This window comes from Ostrea edulis, chromosome 9 (genome assembly GCF_947568905.1).
Source record: "Ostrea edulis chromosome 9, xbOstEdul1.1, whole genome shotgun sequence".
Taxonomy (NCBI): domain Eukaryota; kingdom Metazoa; phylum Mollusca; class Bivalvia; order Ostreida; family Ostreidae; genus Ostrea; species Ostrea edulis.
The window spans coordinates 26,325,853-26,345,594 of NC_079172.1; the positions used below are offsets into that span (position 1 = coordinate 26,325,853).

The following is a 19,742-nucleotide window of genomic DNA, read 5'->3' on the forward strand; positions in this document are numbered from 1 at the left end:
TTATGCAGCAATATTCCATTATCACCTGCATATGGTGTTTATGTCTTTCATCTGATTGGATATGAAAGAGCTTGTGTGTATGATAAGTTTTTGAATCGAGGCAAGCTACTGACAAACAAGTTGATGCTGTAGGAGTATCAGCAGTCTAGCTGAAAGTCAGCATTTCACAAATCGTGTGGTCTTCATAAGGATCTAGGTTTCCAATACAACCTGTCATTGGGTCAAATGCAGTGTGACCTGTTCCAAACCAATTATTAGGCCGTTCTTTAAACACTGATTTTGACTACGGATTACAAAATATAGGGTTCACGACGGGTATGACCGATCGACATGGGATGCTTACTTCTCCTTGTCACCCGATCCCAGAGGTCCGTGTTTGCCCAACTCTTGATTTTGTATTCATTGTAGGAGTTACATGTATGAGATTGATCACGGTTTGTTATATTCACTTTTTCGTTTTTCACACAAGCACACACTGGTGTGATCATCCAGTAATGTCACCTGGTATGCTTAAAACATTTTTAGACTGTTAAAAGTATAGCAAATTGAACGAATGTCAGACCCCTAAGGTCAAGGTTATGGGTAAATTTTGCTTTTTTGCTTATCAAAATTACAAGCCTATTGTGATTAATCATATAACATGATAATGTTTATTCTGAGATTGATTCCATTGCGGATGAAAGGACTCTATTTTAGCTTTATATAATACCTAAAACACAACTTTCAATATTCAGAATTGTTTGTACTTCCAGCTCCTATGTCAGAAGTAAGCATCGACTCTAAGGTACATTACAACGAAGGTGATCTGATGACCTTCAATTGTACAACGAAAGGGGATCCAAATTATAGTTACTTTGATGTTCAATTAATCAAAGATTCCAACATTTTTTACAACAATTCCGGTGGAGACTTTGGGACTGGAACTAACTCCGACTGTTCCATTGATTTCAACTGGGTTGGTGGTCAATTTCTTCCGCCGCTGACTTCCAATCAAACCGGCGTCATAATCCGCTGTGTTGTAAGAAACACTGTACTGAATACGACTAAGACAACTGAAAAGACGCTGAATGTGTCATCGTCAGCTACAACTGAACCAGTGAAATATACAGCAGGTAAGGTATTTAGCAGATATACGTCAGGTCATCATACTATTGTCAGATATTTCATATATATCATGAATTTACACATTATGTTAGTAATGTAAAACTTATACGGTACCAATTTTGATGCACCAGATGCGCATTTCGACAAATAATGTCTCTTCAGTGATGCTCAAGCCGAAATTTTGGAAATTCTAAATGACAAAAAACTTGTAAGAGCTAAAAGGATCACTAGAGTGCCACCCCCCCCCTAAAAAAAAAACAACTGGAGCCAAATTCGTCCAAGGATCAGAGCTATGCATGAGGGAGATATCCTTAATTTTGAAATGTAAACGTTTTCTAATCACGAATTTACTCTATGTTTATTTCATTTTCGTGGCATCATTACTGACTTGTGACAACAGAATACGAACGAATGTTTACTGTGATGAAACAAGGTGGCATCCTTAAGTTTCATATAGGAATTATAATATATGTAATTCTATCTCGAATAGTAACTTAAGAAAGGGACAGAAAACAGTCATCATCGCTCTTTGCAAATTCCAATGAATAAAACAATCATTAAAGCCTTGAAATTGAATTAAATCGAATTGAATTAAATCAATTTCAGATGTCCATGTTTCCAGTATAGTTGCAACTGTTGGAGAACTCACGACATTACAAGCGTGCGTAGTCACTCCGCACGGAGAATGGCTTCAAATCAACGTATCAGTCGATTCGGGCGGGGTGTCACACGTCATCGGGAAATTAGATTACAACCAATCTTTTGAAAACCCATCGTCCCTGGACAGATTTAATGCTAGTATCCGCATGAATGGTGATACAGTGGATGTGATGGTGACTCTGAATCTAACGGAACCAACAACCGAAATCTGCTCCTGGGACAACAGTTATAAAGTGTATTGCTCTGTGATTATGAACGACACTTTTCCGACTAAGGTGGTCAAGTTCAATGCAATTTCCGTGACAGGTAAGTGACTCTCAAATACAGAAGGGAAACATACCCAAACTTGATATCTTCATTCCATTGCCATGTTAATAGATTGTAGTGGGCAAGTCGGGCTTTATAGAAGAAAATGTTATCCCCTCATTTTTTGTTAACTTTAACTGTTTTATTTTTAATCATTGTTCCTAATGGAAACGATGTACTATGTATTAAATATTACCCTCGATAAATTGCTGGTTAATGAATGCTAAACAATTAGATATGGCGCATATAGTCGACGTATCTGACATAGGTCAATCGAAAATCGACTGTTTTATTGAACATAGATGATAACGACAAACTAATAACTCAACGGGATAATTTAAGCTTCTCCATCGTCAACTCCACGTATTTATGAAGCAATATTCCATTATCACCTGCATATGGTGTTTATGTCTCTCATCTGATTGGATATGAAAGAGCTTGTGTGTATGATAAGTTTTTGAATCGAGGCAAGCTACTGACAAACAAGTTGATGCTGTAGGAGTGTCAGCAGTCTAGTTGAAAGTCAGCATTTCACAAATCGTGTGGTCTTCATAAGGATCTAGTTTTCCAATACAACCTGTCATTGGGTCAAATGCAGTGTGACCTGTTCCAAACCAATTATTAGGCCGTTCTTTACACACTGATTTTGACTACGGATTACAAAATATAGGGTTCACAGAGGGTATGACTGATCGACATGGGATGCTTACTTCTCCTTGTCACCCGATCCCACCTCTGGTATATCCAGAGGTCCGTGTTTGCCCAACTCTTGATTTTGTATTCATTGTAGGAGTTACATGTATGAGATTGATCACGGTTTGTTATATTCACTTTTTTGTTTTTCACACAAGCACACACTGGTGTGATCATCCAATAATGGCACCTGGTATGCCTAAAACATTTTTAGACTGTTAAAAGCATAGCAAATTGAACGAATGTCAGACCCCTAAGGTCAAGGTTATGGGTAAATTTTGCTTTTTTGCTTATCAAAATTACAAGCCTATTGTGATTAATCATATAACATGATAATGTTTATTCTGAGATTGATTCCATTGCGGATGAGGGGACTCTATTTTAGTTTTATATAATACCTAAAACACAACTTTCAATATTCAGAATTGTTTGTACTTCCAGCTCCTATGTCAGAAGTAAGCATCGACTCTAAGGTACATTACAACGAAGATGATCTCATGACCTTCAATTGTACAACGAAAGTGGATCCAGATTATAGTTACTTTCATGCTGAATTAATCAAAGATTCCAACACTCTTTTCACAATTCCCGGTCCAGATTTTGGGACTGGACCTAACACCGACTGTTCCATTGATTTCAACTGGGTTGGTGGTCCCCCTCTTCCGCTGACTTCCAATCAAAACGGCGTCATAGTCCGCTGTGTTGTATGAAACACTGTGCTGAATAAGACTAAGATTGCTGAAAAGACGTTGAATGTATCATCTGCTGGTATGTATAATAAACAATGGAGTGAACTAATACGATCAAATGTCCCAATTTCTTGTAACGTTAGATGAAGCATTTGTTCCCTAGTAAAATATGAGAAAATGCACTTTGCACGTATTTCGGAAGATATATGAAAAAGCGGGGTATCCTATCACAACATGGCGTATCATAATATAAAAGACCCACAGGAGTTTTCGAAATGAGAAACACAGGGGATTTTCATCTAGTAACTTTGATTTAAACTTGAACACTTGTAGGAATCAAGATGTTTGCGTACGATAGCATTCAGCACGTCTATTTGAAATCAAATATGTACATAGCACATAACAAAAACTACAGGGAACTTACTTTCCTTCTTGTGATCCAACATGAAATACATGTAGTTTTTCATTTCTGAAAGTTTGATAAACCTGAATAAGAATTGCAGCTTATGATTTAGTATTGTATACAAAGATTTTCGAAATTTCCATTTCAGTGCCTTAATGTATCGAGTACAATATTGATCACTGTTCGTTATCTTCACCTTTCATTAACACCACTAGGAACTAAAGTTTGCATATTTGGTGCCTGTCTGGCATTTTGATGCTCTTTTTGAAACAATTCCCAATATCCATTTCAGTGACCCTCACCTCTCATACTTGACTTTGAAAACCAATATGAATCAAGGACGTCATATAAGTAATACTTTCTGCGAGTTTTAAGGCATTCGAAAAGAGATTTGTCTTAAATTTTGAATGCAGGGCTGAACAAACTAATCAAGAAAGGTCTTATTAATGAACGAATGAACAAACATACCATCGTAGAAACGACCCACATAACTGTTGTATTGATTGATTGAATATTGTTTAACGTTCCTCTCAAGAATATTTCACTCATATGGAGACGTCACTAATGCCGGTGAAGGGCTGCAAAATTTAGGCCTATGCTCGGCGCTTATGGCCTTTGAGCAGGGAGGGATCTTTATCGTTCCACACGTACTGTGAAACGGGACCTCGGTTTTTATGGTCTCAGGCGAAGGACCATCCCATTTAGTCGCCTCTTACGACAAGCAAGGGGTACTGAGGATTTATTCTAACCCGGATCCCCACGGGAGAGCACCTGTTTCAAAAAGATGAAAATAATATATACATTTCAAAAATAAAATAACGATATGTACATGAGTGTGTGTATAAAATAACAATATACATTACTTTATTTCAGGTGTTGCATTTTTTGAATATATCAAATCAAACCTGACAAAAAGTTTCCAAGAAATAGAATGCATAGCCCGGAGTGCGTCATCAATATTTCAGGAAATCATTTTATCTAAAGATGGTGCCGAAATTGCTGTTATGAATAGTTCAGGAACGGCCTCAATGCTTATAACTAATGCGAGATACTCTGTAACAACACAATCGTTTAGTGGGGATGAACGACTGATCTTGAGAATATCCAGTGTGGAGTGCGAAGATCAAGGAATGTGTGGTTGCAAAATGTCGACAAAGAACAATTCTATAATAACCGCTCCCAATATGACGTTTATTGTGGAAGGTAATTAATTTAACGTTTACTTATTTGCCTACATTATGTATTTGTATTCAGCAATTTGTGAATTTTTGATATATTTCAAACGCGAAATTGTCAATTCAGTTTCGCTGTATCTATGCGTAGTCAGGCACTTCAACGTACTGTGAACGTATTATATTTGGCGGAAATTGTTTTTTCAACAAGTTAGCGTAGATTTGATTTAGCGCATTCCTGAATTACTTTAAACATCTAGATTTACGGATGGCATTTAGCGATGTACTTGATTTAGCGGAAGCTACGTTCCGCCAAAGGCGCTAAATAGAATACACAGCCAAATGTAATACATTTACAGTATTTAGTTTGATCCATATAATTTCCCTAGTAATCTTGTTCTGTAAATAGTATTTTAAAATCATTGTGATGTACTTAATTATACATGTTTACATGTACTTAAACACTGTGTTATTAAATTCTATCCATCAACTATTATCACTTCTGAATTACTTGGTCATATCCTTACTGAATGTTATTGTCATATTGCAAGGAGCTAAACCAGAATTGAAATTACATCCCGACATCTTCGAACCTTTTGCTAGAGCAGGCCTCAATCATATATTTTCCACGGAGCACACCGGAATGGAAGAGAGAAATAACTACTTGGAAGTTCAAATATTCAAACTGAACGCTGTGACTGGTTTTAGATACTCAAACAGAATAGCAGAGACCGAAAAAATGCTGGATCCTACGAACAATATAACTAACATCAACATCACAGGAACGACTGCCCAGTTCCTTCTTGTGTCTGATTGGAAAACGAATGTGTCGTGTAACAACCCGGAAACGATAACATTTTTGCTGGACTTGACGATGGAGTTCAATAACGGGACTGTGAAATGTGTGCTGAAGGACGACGAGACAGTGCACTCTTCTGTGGAGTCACGCATAACAGTGATTCCTGGTAAGACATTTTCTATAATTTCATAACAATCTAGGAAGAATTTCAATCTCATTCATGACAGATTAGTTTGTACAAGGCTTGTTGGTCTTTCTTTCTGTTGTTTGAATTGTAACGAAGAATTTATTTTAGGTAACTTTTGTGACGGATATGAGCACCAATCTATCAGAAAACATCCGAACAATGACTGCAATAGTTTTGTCGATTGTTCGGAAATCGAAGGGAAAATGTATGCCGTGGGAAATCAATGTCCTACTGGCCAATGCATGGACTTTACAAAGAAATATTGTGTACCTTGTGACGGAAGTTTTACTTGCGAGGAAGTAACAACACCTGGTAAAAATGTTTTTTTACTCCTAATTAACACTATTAGTAATGATAGCACATTTAATTTGACTTCGATTCAATTTTATAGTTTATTTCATGTGTAATTTCTTTTAAATGTTTAATATTAAGTTAGCACATGATCTACAATATGAAAAGAAATCTTACTCTGTGTTGATAACGTTCTTATCTATTTGTTGGTAATCATAAAATATAACTTTAAGGTGGAATAGCAGTCATAAAATTTAAAGGCAATCATATCATTTGAAGTGGGACGTAAATTCAAAATCATTGACAATAATATTCTAAACACATAATGATATTGATATATTCCAATTTACTGTAGATATCAAGGAAAACGCATCATTATTTCAAATAATTATGTTAAATAGTAGATGTTTAACAGTAAACTTGTATGCATAAGACTTTATTGTAACCATTCAGGGCCTACAACAATAATGACAACCCTACCCCCAGGAACACGCTGTGAGTGGGAATTTGTTTTACATACATTTATATCAAATAGAAATGGCTTCAATGTTTTATTTCATATTATCCATGATGTTGTAGATCCCCATCAAATTGTAGAACTATTTCTGTGAAATGTTGCAAGAACTAATTGTTCTTGTTCTTGTGAGCTATGGACAGCATTATCTAAAGAAGATCTGAACAAAATTGAATATATCCAAAGACATTTTTCTAGAATAATACAAGGTTTTTCAAAATATTCTCCATTTCTTTCGTGCATTGCAAATCTAGGTTTATGGACTATGGAAGGTTATATTGATAAATGTCGTTTATTATTATTCGGTAGACTGCATAGAGCAGATCAAAACTCTACTCACAATAAAGTATATAGATTTATCTCCAATGTTTGTGTTGCTGAAAAGTTTCTTGTGACAAAAATTATTATTGATACTCTGACAAAATACGAAATTAGTTTTTAAAAATGTATTTCTAGTAGAAGATAGAAAATGGCATAATGCAATATCACAATGTCAACATATGTCGTTGTTTATGAAAATTCATTGTAAATTAAGACCAAGTCATATCTGGTGTATCCTTAATGAAAATCCTGGTCAACGACGGTCTATTAATTGTCTCTTGCAACTTGCTTCTATGAAAATAGTTTCAAAAGAATGTACTTTGTGTGGTAAAAATGATTTAAATTATAACATGCATGTAATGCTTAGTTGCTTCAATGTTTTATCAGAAAGAGAACATTTACTAGAGAATATATTGGATCTGTTAGACCTTGAAGAATATCTTAACTTTGAGAGCCAAAGTATTGAAACACAATATCTTTCTCTTCTGGGATGTATTAATGGTACAAGCTTTGGAAATTTGTCTCGTGATAAATGGAAAAAAGTAATTCAAATTGTTTCAAATTACGTTTTCAAATTGAAAAATCTCTTTATCTTTGATTGTCGTAAAATGTAACTTTGTACATATATAATTATGTTTGTTTGTTCCTGTTCATATCTAATTATATAATGTTCTAGTTGTCAATTACTTATAACTTTCCATTACCTTGGAGGAAATAAAGAATATCTTATCTTATCTTATCTTATATACATATATATATATATATATATATATATATATATATATATATATGTATGTATGTATGTATGTATAATCACAAGAAAGCATTATGAATTCGGCTTTCAAATATGGTCATATATCATCGCAACCAAATATTGACGAACGTCCTTTTGAGTCCTGTGTCTGCTGGGTATGAATAGGGCCTAATTTGACGTTAAATCTGATTTTCAGAATTTGTGTATTTCTCCATTACTTTGATGAAAGATGTATGTGAATATAACGCTTTTTTGCTATATATCCTATGTGTATCATGCATTATGTTTTCAACAATATCAGTGCAAAACGTTTGATATACAAGACATTTATAACATTACGGGTATTATAGATGTGTCGTGTAATGATTCCACCCACTCGGAGGGGACATCAGCCATCGTAAAATGTGTTGTCCTAGATAACACATTCGTCAGCCTAAACATCACATTCCTCCCAGAGTCAAGTCAAGGAAGTGAGGAAAAAATAGCGGGAATTCTTCCAGACGGCACGGTGCAATCTCAGTCCCGTCCTGACATGGACATATCCACCAACTTTGCTTCATCGCCTATGATTTTATCAATGACGTTCCATTCAGTAAATTGCAGTGGTAAAGGACGATATAGTATCACCGGCATGGGAACAGATTCATCAGTTGCCCTTTCTGTTGAAACATTTAGACTAAATGTTATTAGTAAGTTGTTTCTTTATCATTTTGAGTCATCAGATTGATCAGGTCAATTAACAGTAATTAACCAGCATTTACATGTACAACGATGGCAGTAAATAATTGAATTAATTATTGAATACTGGAAGCATGTCTATTATATAACTTATACTCTGTAAGGCACAAGAATCGGTCAAGGTTGCATTACATTTCTAAATATAGATAACAATTCGTTCTCAATCACTGTAAATGTACAAAGTTTAGACGATATACTAGAACACACATGTAGTTACATGTGTGTCAGTGACAGTCATTTTCAGCATTTATCACAAGACAGCAATATTCATATAAAACCACTCTCGTGGGGATCCGGGTTAGAATAGGTCCTCAGAACCCCTTGTATGTCGTAAGTGGCGACTTAATGGGAAGGTCCTTCAAATGAGACCGCGAATGAAGAGGTCCCGTGTCACAGTAGGAGTGGCCCGATAAAGACCCCTCCCTGCTCAAAGGCCGTACTCACCGAGGTTACAGAATCGTACAGTCCCTCACAGGCAATGTGACGTCTCTATAGGAGTGCAAAAGTCTTCAGTGAGACGATAAACAATATACAACCAACCAACTAACAAATAAAACTACAGTTATCATTCATGAAACATCGATATAAGAGACTTTGATATATGGTATAAAATGGTTTGCTAATAGGCATTATGTAGTTAGTATTCAATTATGAGTACTATAAGTGTACCTGTTAACAATATTTGCAACTCACATATTCCAGTTTTGGCAATACATTTAACACAAAATCAAGATATCTAAAAAAAAAAAAACACCTCTAAAATCACACCAATTGTAACACATTGTTAACCTTATCCAGTCACTGAACATTTATGATATCAGTTTCAGATCAAACAGTAAGTACGAAATTCATAGTAAATCAGAACAGTTGACCATTTGGTCCACGTTTAGAAAATCAAAACTATTGACCGTTTCGTCCAGATGCGAGAACAAATCATTTAATGTTCTATGTGTTTTATGTTTCGGGGGAATGTTTGTTTCGGGGGGTATGCTTGTTTCTGTTTCTGTATTATGTCACCAGTTGTAGGCGAAATACAACAAATTTAGACCTATGCTTAGTGCTCAGGGCCGTATCAATTAGTGATCTTTAGCGTGCCAACGCCTTCCGCGACACGGGACCTTCATTTTTACGGCCATATCCCAAAGATCCGTGTCACTCACCTCCACTTCCGAGTGTTTGGCAAAGAACTAGTCACTATATTTTTGTTTACGTCTAAGGCTTGGCGCGGTCATGACACGAACAGGGCTCCCGACCACGAAGAGAATGCTCTACCACTGACCTACCGCTGTCAGAAATTGCAACTAATTAAAGTTTCCTTCCCAGATATTAAGTATAATTGCGAGCTTTCATTTGAATTGAACAAAACTAGTTATAGATAAATGAACTTCTAAAGGCGAGTGATTTGTACCATAATTTTATAAAGGAATGTACCGCATTTCTTTTTAAACTAGTATTACTAGTGACCATAATGTTTCATGTGATAGAATACTTTCTTAGTTACCGGCCGCGGTCGCTTAGTGCAGGTAGGGCGCTCATTTTGCATCAAGAAACCTCCCTGGGTTGGTCGTAATCATCATAGACAGGTAAGAAATTGTGACACTTTCGTTACGGCTGGTGACGTCTCTACATTGGTGAATTGTTTTTTGATATGACGTAAAATAATACATAAAACTTACTCAGTTACTTTACATTTGTCACAAGCTTTCTGGGATTGAACAAAAATAACCATTCTGACTACACATTTCAGCAGAAACACAATTACTTTATTATATATTTTTAAAAGTTCAGTTCAGTTTATTTTGTTAAACTATTTGTTTGATCATTTTTTTTTAAATTGACTCTAGTCTTTGTGGAGTGCATATATCGTAAAACTTTAAAGCACATATGCTTTATTATAGTTTGTCCATTTACTAATTACTATTATTGTAAATCCTATATCACAATAAGTACAGCGATATGTTAAAATCAAGTCCATTATTTAGCGTGAAATCACTTGATTTTGCGGGGACTAATTTACGTGGATTCCCAGATTTTACCCTTTCGTTGGGATGTAATTTCGTGGGTATGGTTTCGGTACATTGAATTATCATATTTGTGTATTTCGTTGTGGTTTGGAATTCCTGAGATAGGAGTAATCTGGAAATCCATGAAATCTAATAATTTTACAGTACTATAAAAATTAATTTTCAGGCAATCTGACAGCATTCAGTATAAACACGAGTCCAATTTACGAAGAGGGTTCACAGATTGAATTCAACTGTACAGCTACTATAGATGAGTCTCACGCAGACATTAAAGCGTACTACAAAAAACAATCAGAGAGCAGTTTTACCAACATTGAAGGATCAATAGTTATCACTGGAAGAAACGACCCACACTGTCTTGTGAATGTCGTTTGGAAACCATCAAATCTTATGATAGCTGATGGAAGTTTCAATAATACCGATCTTAAATGTTCAATTATGCAATGGCCATTTGCAAATAAATTTAAGTCAATTACTGTTCGAAGCGCAGGTATAGTTTCGCATGGAAGTTTTTAAAAAAAAAATTTTTATCTTTTAATTATTATTAAAACAACTGATATACAATAAACATATTTACATAAGAAAAAAATTCAGCACATAGAGTTGTACGTATTGCATCTCTAATTTGATACACTTGCGTGTTTTATGTGTCACTGAATTATAGGGATTTGCATATATTATACACAAACATAATACACCAGACATAGACATACAAGTATTATACATATATTATACACAAGCACTATACATCAGACATAGATATACAAGTATCATACATATATTATACACAAGCACTATACATCAGACACACAAGTATTATACATATATTATACACAAGCACTATACATCAGACATAGATATACAAGTAGTATACATATATTATACACAATCACTATACATCAGACATAGATATACAAGTATTATACATATATTATACACAAGCACTATACATCAGACACACAAGTATTATACATATATTATACACAAGCACTATACATCAGACATAGATATACAATTATTATACATATATTATACACAAACACTATACATCAGACATAGACACACAAGTATTATACATATATTATACACAAGCTCTATACATCAGATATAGATATACAAGTATTATACATATATTATACACAAGCACTATACATCAGACATAGATATACAAGTATTATACATATATTATACACAAACACTATACATCAAACATAGATATACAAGTATTATACATATATTATACACAAGCACTATACATCAGACATAGATATACAAGTATTATACATATATTATACACAAACACTATACATCAGACACACAAGTATTATACATATATTATACACAAGCACTATACATCAGACATAGATATACAAGTATTATACATATATTATACACAAACACTATACATCAGACATAGATATACAAGTATTATACATATCTTATACACTAGCACTATACATCAGACATAGATATACAAGTATTATACATATATTATACACAAACACTATACATCAGACACACAAGTATTATACATATATTATACACAAGCACTATACATCAGACATAGATATACAAGTATTATACATTATATGATACACAAACACTATACATCAGACATAGATATACAAGTATTATACATATATTATACACAAGCACTATACATCAGACATAGACATACAAGTATTATACATATATTATACACAAGCACTATACATCAGACACAAAAGTATTATACATATATTATACACAAGCACTATACATCAGACACACAAGTATTATGCATATATTATACACAAGCACTATACATCAGACATAGATATACAAGTATTATACATATATTATACAGAAGCACTATACATCAGACAAACAAGTATTATACATATATTATACACAAACACTATACACCAGACATAGATATACAAGTATTATACATATATTATACACAAGCTCTATACATCAGACATAGATATACAAGTATTATACATATATTATACACAAGCTCTATACATCAGACACACAAGTATTATACATATATTATACACAAGCACTATACATCAGACATAGACATACAAGTATTATACATATATTATACACAAGCACTATACATCAGACATAGATATACAAGTATTATACATATATTATACACAAGCACTATACATCAGACATAGACATATAAGTATTATACATATATTATACACAAACACTATACATCAGACATAGATATACAAGTAGTATACATATATTATACACAAACACTATACATCAGACACACAAGTATTATACATATATTATACACAAGCACTATACATCAGACACACAAGTATTATGCATATATTATACACAAGCACTATACATCAGACATAGATATACAAGTATTATACATATATTATACACAAGCACTATACATCAGACATAGATATACAAGTATTATACATATATTATACACAAGCACTATACATCAGACATAGATATACAAGTATTATACATATATTATACACAAGCACTATACATCAGACATAGATATACAAGTATTATACATATATTATACACAAGCACTATATATCAGACATAGATATACAAGTATTATACATATATTATACACAAGCACTATACATCAGACATAGATATACAAGTATTATATATATATTATACACAAACACTATACATCAGACATAGATATACAAGTATTATACATATATTATACACAAGCACTATACATCAGACACACAAGTATTATACATATATCATACACAAACACTATACATCAGACATAGACATACAAGTATTATACATATATTATTCACAAGCACTATACTTCAGACATAGATATACAATTATTATACATATATTATACACAAACACTATACATCAGACATAGACATACAAGTAGTATACATATATTATACACAAACACTATACATCAGACATAGATATACAAGTATTATACATATATTATACACAAGCACTATACATCAGACATAGATATACAAGTATTATACATATATTATACACAAACACTATACATCAGACATAGATATACAAGTATTATACATATATTATACACAAGCACTATACATCAGACATAGATATACAAGTATTATACATATATTATACACAAGCACTATACATCAGACATAGATATACAAGTATTATACATATATTATACACAAGCACTATACATCAGACATAGATATACAAGTATTATACATATATTATACACAAACACTATACATCAGACATAGATATACAAGTATTATACATATATTATACACAAGCACTATACATCAGACACACAAGTATTATACATATATCATACACAAACACTATACATCAGACATAGATATACAAGTATTATACATATATTATACACAAACACTATACATCAGAAACAGAAGTATTATACATATATTATACACAAGCACTATACATCAGACATAGACATACAAGTATTATACATATATTATACACAAACACTATACATCAGACGCACAAGTATTATACATATATTATACACAAACACTATACATCAGACATAGATATACAAGTATTATACATATGTTATACACAAGCACTATACATCAGACATCAGACACACAAGTATTATACATATATTATACACAGGGACTATTTATTTACCTTTTACAGAACAGCGTGGAGAAATTCAAAACGAGCGTCCTCTACACTCCCTAAACATCTAAAGTACATGGATAATACAGCCGATAATGTTATAGACATGTGCAACCTCTGGAGAAAATATTATTCTGATCTTGCCGCGGAGAAACACACTCCAAACAAATTTGATGATTCATTCAAAGAACATATTGATGAATAAGTAAATCATCTAGATAGTGAGTCCAGAAGCTTCTCCCAATTTACTCTTGTACAGGATCCATTATCGACTGAGGAAATACGGCAACATATTACAGCAATATCAAAGGGACAAGAAGCGGGTCCAGACTTTCTTACAAATGAACACATCATATACGGCGGAAACAAACTCGTAGATCATTTATGTATTCTTTTCAACCACATATTGCAATGTACATATGTTCCTGAAATGTTTAAGGTTGGTAAAGTAATCTCTATCTACAAAGGCAAAAATAAAGATAAATGTAACCCTACAAACTACAGAGGTATTACATTGACTTCTGCAATAAGCAAACTATTTGAAAAGGTTATTCTATGTCGCATTGAAAATGAATTAACTGAAAAGCGCATCTTATTTCCACATCCGTTACAATTCGGTTTCAGAAATGAGCATGGTGCTATACCAGCCTGTTATGTCTTGAAAGAAACCATTGGCTATTATGTATGAAGGGGTTCGCCAGTCTTCTGTGCTTTTTTAGATAACGAAAAGGCTTTTGATAGAATATGGCATAATGTCCATTTATTTAAACTGCATACTCTTGGAATTGATCGTAGAATATGGAAAATCCTGAAATACTGGTACAATGGCAATAAATGTTTTGTATCCTTTGCTGGGATGAATTCGTCATTATACAATGTTTCACAAGGTGTTGGTCAAGGAAGAGTTCTTAGTGCTTTTATGTTCCTTGTATATGTAGACGATCTCTTAAATGAAATTTGTAAACTCAACTATGGGTTATTGTTGGGTGATATACATATACCAAGTATACTGTTAGCAGATGATACTGTTTTGCTGAGTAATTCGCCTTCGCTCTCTTCAAAGTCTGTTGGTTATTGTTGAGCGTTATGTATACAAATGGAGACTTCATTACAACCCATGTAAAAGTGTTTTTATAGTTTTTAATAAGTTTCCTCTTTCATTTGTAAATCATGAAATGAAATTATTTAATGATCATATACCATATTGTGATAGTGTCATATATGCAGGTTGTTTGCTTCAAGCAAACATGAAATGTGACAAATTGACAGATCGAGCGTGCAAGGCTGCAAGAACTAAAATACATTCCTTTTATACAATTGGTGTGAACAGTTTTCAGATTCATCCTATAGTTTCAGCTAAAATTTGGAAAAGGATTGTGTTACCGTCGGCATTCTATTCTTGTGAGCTATGGACAGCATTATCTAAAGAAGATCTGAACAAAATTGAATATATCCAAAGACATTTTTCTAGAATAATACAAGGTTTTTCAAAATATTCTCCATCTCTTTCGTGTATTGCAAATCTAGGTTTATGGACTATGGAAGGATATATTGATAAATGTCGTTTATTATTATTCGGTAGACTGCATAGAGCAGATCAAAACTCTACTCACAATAAAGTATATAGATTTATATCCAATGTTTGTGTTGCTGAAAAGTTTCTCGTGACAAAATTTATTACTGATACTCTGACAAAATACGAAATGTCTAATGTCTTTTCTGACCATGCTGATATTGTTTTTGATAAACAATCGTTTTCAAAATTAGTTTTTAAAAATGTATTTCTAGTAGAAGATAGAAAATGGCATAATGCAATATCACAATGTCAACATATGTCGTTGTTTATGAAAATTCATTGTAAATTAAGACCAAGTCATATCTGGTGTATCCTTAATGAAAATCCTGGTCAACGACGGTCTATTAATTGTCTCTTGCAACTTGCCTCTATGAAAATAGTTTCAAAAAAATGTACTTTGTGTGGTAAAAATGTTTTAAATTATAACATGCATGTAATGCTTAGTTGCTTCAATGTTTTATCAGAAAGAGAACATTTACTAGAGAATATATTGGATCTGTTAGACCTTGAAGAATATGTTAATTTTGAGAGCCAAAGTATTGAAACACAATATCTTTCTCTTCTGGGATGTATTAATGGTACTAGCTTTGGAAATTTGTCTCGTGATAAATGGAAAAAAGTAATTCAAATTGTTTCAAATTACGTTTTCAAATTGAAAAATCTCTTTATCTTTGATTGTCGTAAAATGTAACTTTGTACATATATAATTATGTTTGTTTGTTCCTGTTCATATCTAATTATATAATGTTCTAGTTGTCAATTACTTATAACTCTCCATTACCTTGGAGGAAATAAAGAATATCTTATCTTATCTCATCTTATCTTATAGGTCATCTATCCAATATAATCTGTATACACATGTGTATAAATGTATAGGTCACCTGTCCAATATAATCTGTATACACATGTCTATAAATGTATAGGTCACCTGTCCAATATAATCTGTATACACATGTGTATAAATGTATAGGTCACCTGTCCAATATAATCTGTATACACATGTCTATAAATGTATAGGTCACCTGTCCAATATAATCTGTATACACATGTCTATAAATGTATAGGTCACCTGTCCAATATAATCTGTATACACATGTCTATAAATGTATAGGTCACCTGTCCAATATAATCTGTATACACATGTCTATAAATGTATAGGTCATCTATCCAATATAATCTGTATACACATGTCTATAAATGTATTGGTCATCTATCCAATATAATCTGTATACACATGTCTATAAATGTATAGGTCACCTGTCCAATATAATCTGTATACACATGTCTATAAATGTATAGGTCATCTATCCAATATAATCTGTATACACATGTCTATAAATGTATAGGTCACCTGTCCAATATAATCTGTATACACATGTCTATAAATGTATAGGTCATCTATCCAATATAATCTGTATACACATGTCTATAAATGTATAGGTCACCTGTCCAATATAATCTGTATACACATGTCTATAAATGTATAGGTAATCTATCCAATATAATCTGTATACACATGTCTATAAATGTATAGGTCACCTGTCCAATATAATCTGTATACACATGTCTATAAATGTATAGGTCATCTATCCAATATAATCTGTATACACATGTCTATAAATGTATAGGTAATCTATCCAATATAATCTGTATACACATGTCTATAAATGTATAGGTCACCTGTCCAATATAATCTGTATACACATGTCTATAAATGTATAGGTCATCTATCCAATATAATCTGTATACACATGTCTATAAATGTATAGGTTACCTATCCAATATAATCTGTATACACATGTGTATAAATGTATAGGTCACCTATCCAATATAATCTGTATACACATGTCTATAAATGTATAGGGCATCTATCCAATATAATCTGTATACACATGTCTATAAATGTATAGGTCACCTGTCCAATATAATCTGTATACACATGTCTATAAATGTATAGGTCACCTGTCCAATATAATCTGTATACACATGTCTATAAATGTGTAGGTCACCTGTCCAATATAATCTGTATACACATGTCTATATATAAATGTATAGGTCATCTGTCCAAGATAATCTGTATACACATGTCTATAAATGTATTGGTCACCTATCCAATATAATCTGTATACACATGTCTATAAATGTATAGGTCACCTGTCCAATATAATCTTTATACACATGTGTATAAATGTATAGGTCACCTATCCAATATAATCTGTATATACATGTCTATATATAAATGTAAAGGTCACCTGTCCAATATAATCTGTATAGATGTCTATAAATGTATAGGTCACCTGTCCAATATAATCTGTATACACATGTCTATAAATGTATAGGTCACCTGTCCAATATAATCTGTATACACATGTCTATAAATGTATAGGTCATCTATCCAATATAATCTGTATACACATGTCTATAAATGTATAGGTAATCTATCCAATATAATCTGTATACACATGTCTATAAATGTATAGGTCACCTGTCCAATATAATCTGTATACACATGTCTATAAATGTATAGGTCACCTGTCCAATATAATCTGTATACACATGTCTATAAATGTATAGGTCATCTATCCAATATAATCTGTATACACATGTCTATAAATGTATAGGTCACCTGTCCAATATAATCTGTATAGACATGTGTATAAATGTATAGGTCACCTGTCCAATATAATCTGTATACACATGTCTATAAATGTATAGGTCATCTGTCCAATATAATCTGTATACACGTCTATAAATGTATAGGTCACCTATCCAATATAATCTGTATAAACATGTGTATAAATGTATAGGTCACCTGTCCAATATAATCTGTATACACATGTCTATAAATGTATAGGTCACCTGTCCAATATAATCTGTATACACATGTCTATATATAAATGTATAGGTCATCTGTCCAATATAATCTGTATACACATGTCTATAAATGTATTGGTCACCTATCCAATATAATCTGTATACACATGTCTATAAATGTATAGGTCACCTGTCCAATATAATCTTTATACACATGTGTATAAATGTATAGGTCGCCTATCCAATATAATCTGTATACACATGTGTATAAATGTATAGGTCACCTATCCAATATAATCTGTATACACATGTCTATAAATGTATAGGTCACCTGTCCAATATAATCTGTATACACATGTCTATAAATGTATAGGTCATCTATCCAATATAATCTGTATACACATGTCTATAAATGTATAGGTCACCTGTCCAATATAATCTGTATAGACATGTGTATAAATGTATAGGTCACCTGTCCAATATAATCTGTATACACATGTCTATAAATGTATAGGTCATCTGTCCAATATAATCTGTATACACATGTCTATAAATGTATAGGTCACCTATCCAATATAATCTGTATACACATGTGTATAAATGTATAGGTCACCTGTCCAACATAATCTGTATACACATGTCTATAAATGTATAGGTTACCTATCCAATATAATCTGTATACACATGTCTATATATAAATGTATAGGTCACCTGTCCAATATAATCTGTATATACATGTCTATAAATGTATAGGTCACCTGTCCAATATAATCTGTATACACATGTCTATAAATGTATAGGTCACCTGTCCAATATAATCTGTATACACATGTCTATAAATGTATAGGTCATCTATCCAATATAATCTGTATACACATGTCTATAAATGTATAGGTCACCTGTCCAATATAATCTGTATACACATGTCTATAAATGTATAGGTCACCTGTCCAATATAATCTGTATACACATGTCTATAAATGTATAGGTCATATATCCAATATAATCTGTATACACATGTCTATAAATGTATAGGTCATCTATCCAATATAATCTGTATACACATGTCT

At 32.6% G+C, this 19,742-nt stretch overlaps 1 protein-coding gene across 1 annotated transcript; it reads left to right on the forward strand.

Moving 5' to 3' along the window:
• Positions 1 to 4,737: 4,737 nt before the first annotated feature.
• On the forward strand, positions 4,738 to 16,669 carry LOC130050303 (uncharacterized). The gene is made up of 7 exons (XM_056149984.1): positions 4,738 to 5,058; positions 5,579 to 5,992; positions 6,122 to 6,325; positions 6,758 to 6,799; positions 8,244 to 8,582; positions 10,822 to 11,145; positions 14,301 to 16,669. Exons 1-7 carry the CDS (start codon positions 4,860 to 4,862, stop codon positions 14,351 to 14,353), a joined length of 1,575 nt encoding a protein of 524 aa, XP_056005959.1. The 5' UTR covers positions 4,738 to 4,859; the 3' UTR covers positions 14,354 to 16,669.
• Positions 16,670 to 19,742: the final 3,073 nt, after the last annotated feature.

Excerpts from the sequence above, each read along its gene's own strand:
- LOC130050303 (XM_056149984.1), top strand. The coding sequence starts at position 4,860 with ATGAATAGTTCAGGAACGGCCTCAATGCTTATAACTAATGCGAGATAC. Across the intron at positions 5,059-5,578 it reads TATGACGTTTATTGTGGAAG|GAGCTAAACCAGAATTGAAA; the intron begins GTAATTAATTTA and ends TCATATTGCAAG. Across the intron at positions 6,326-6,757 it reads CGAGGAAGTAACAACACCTG|GGCCTACAACAATAATGACA; the intron begins GTAAAAATGTTT and ends GTAACCATTCAG.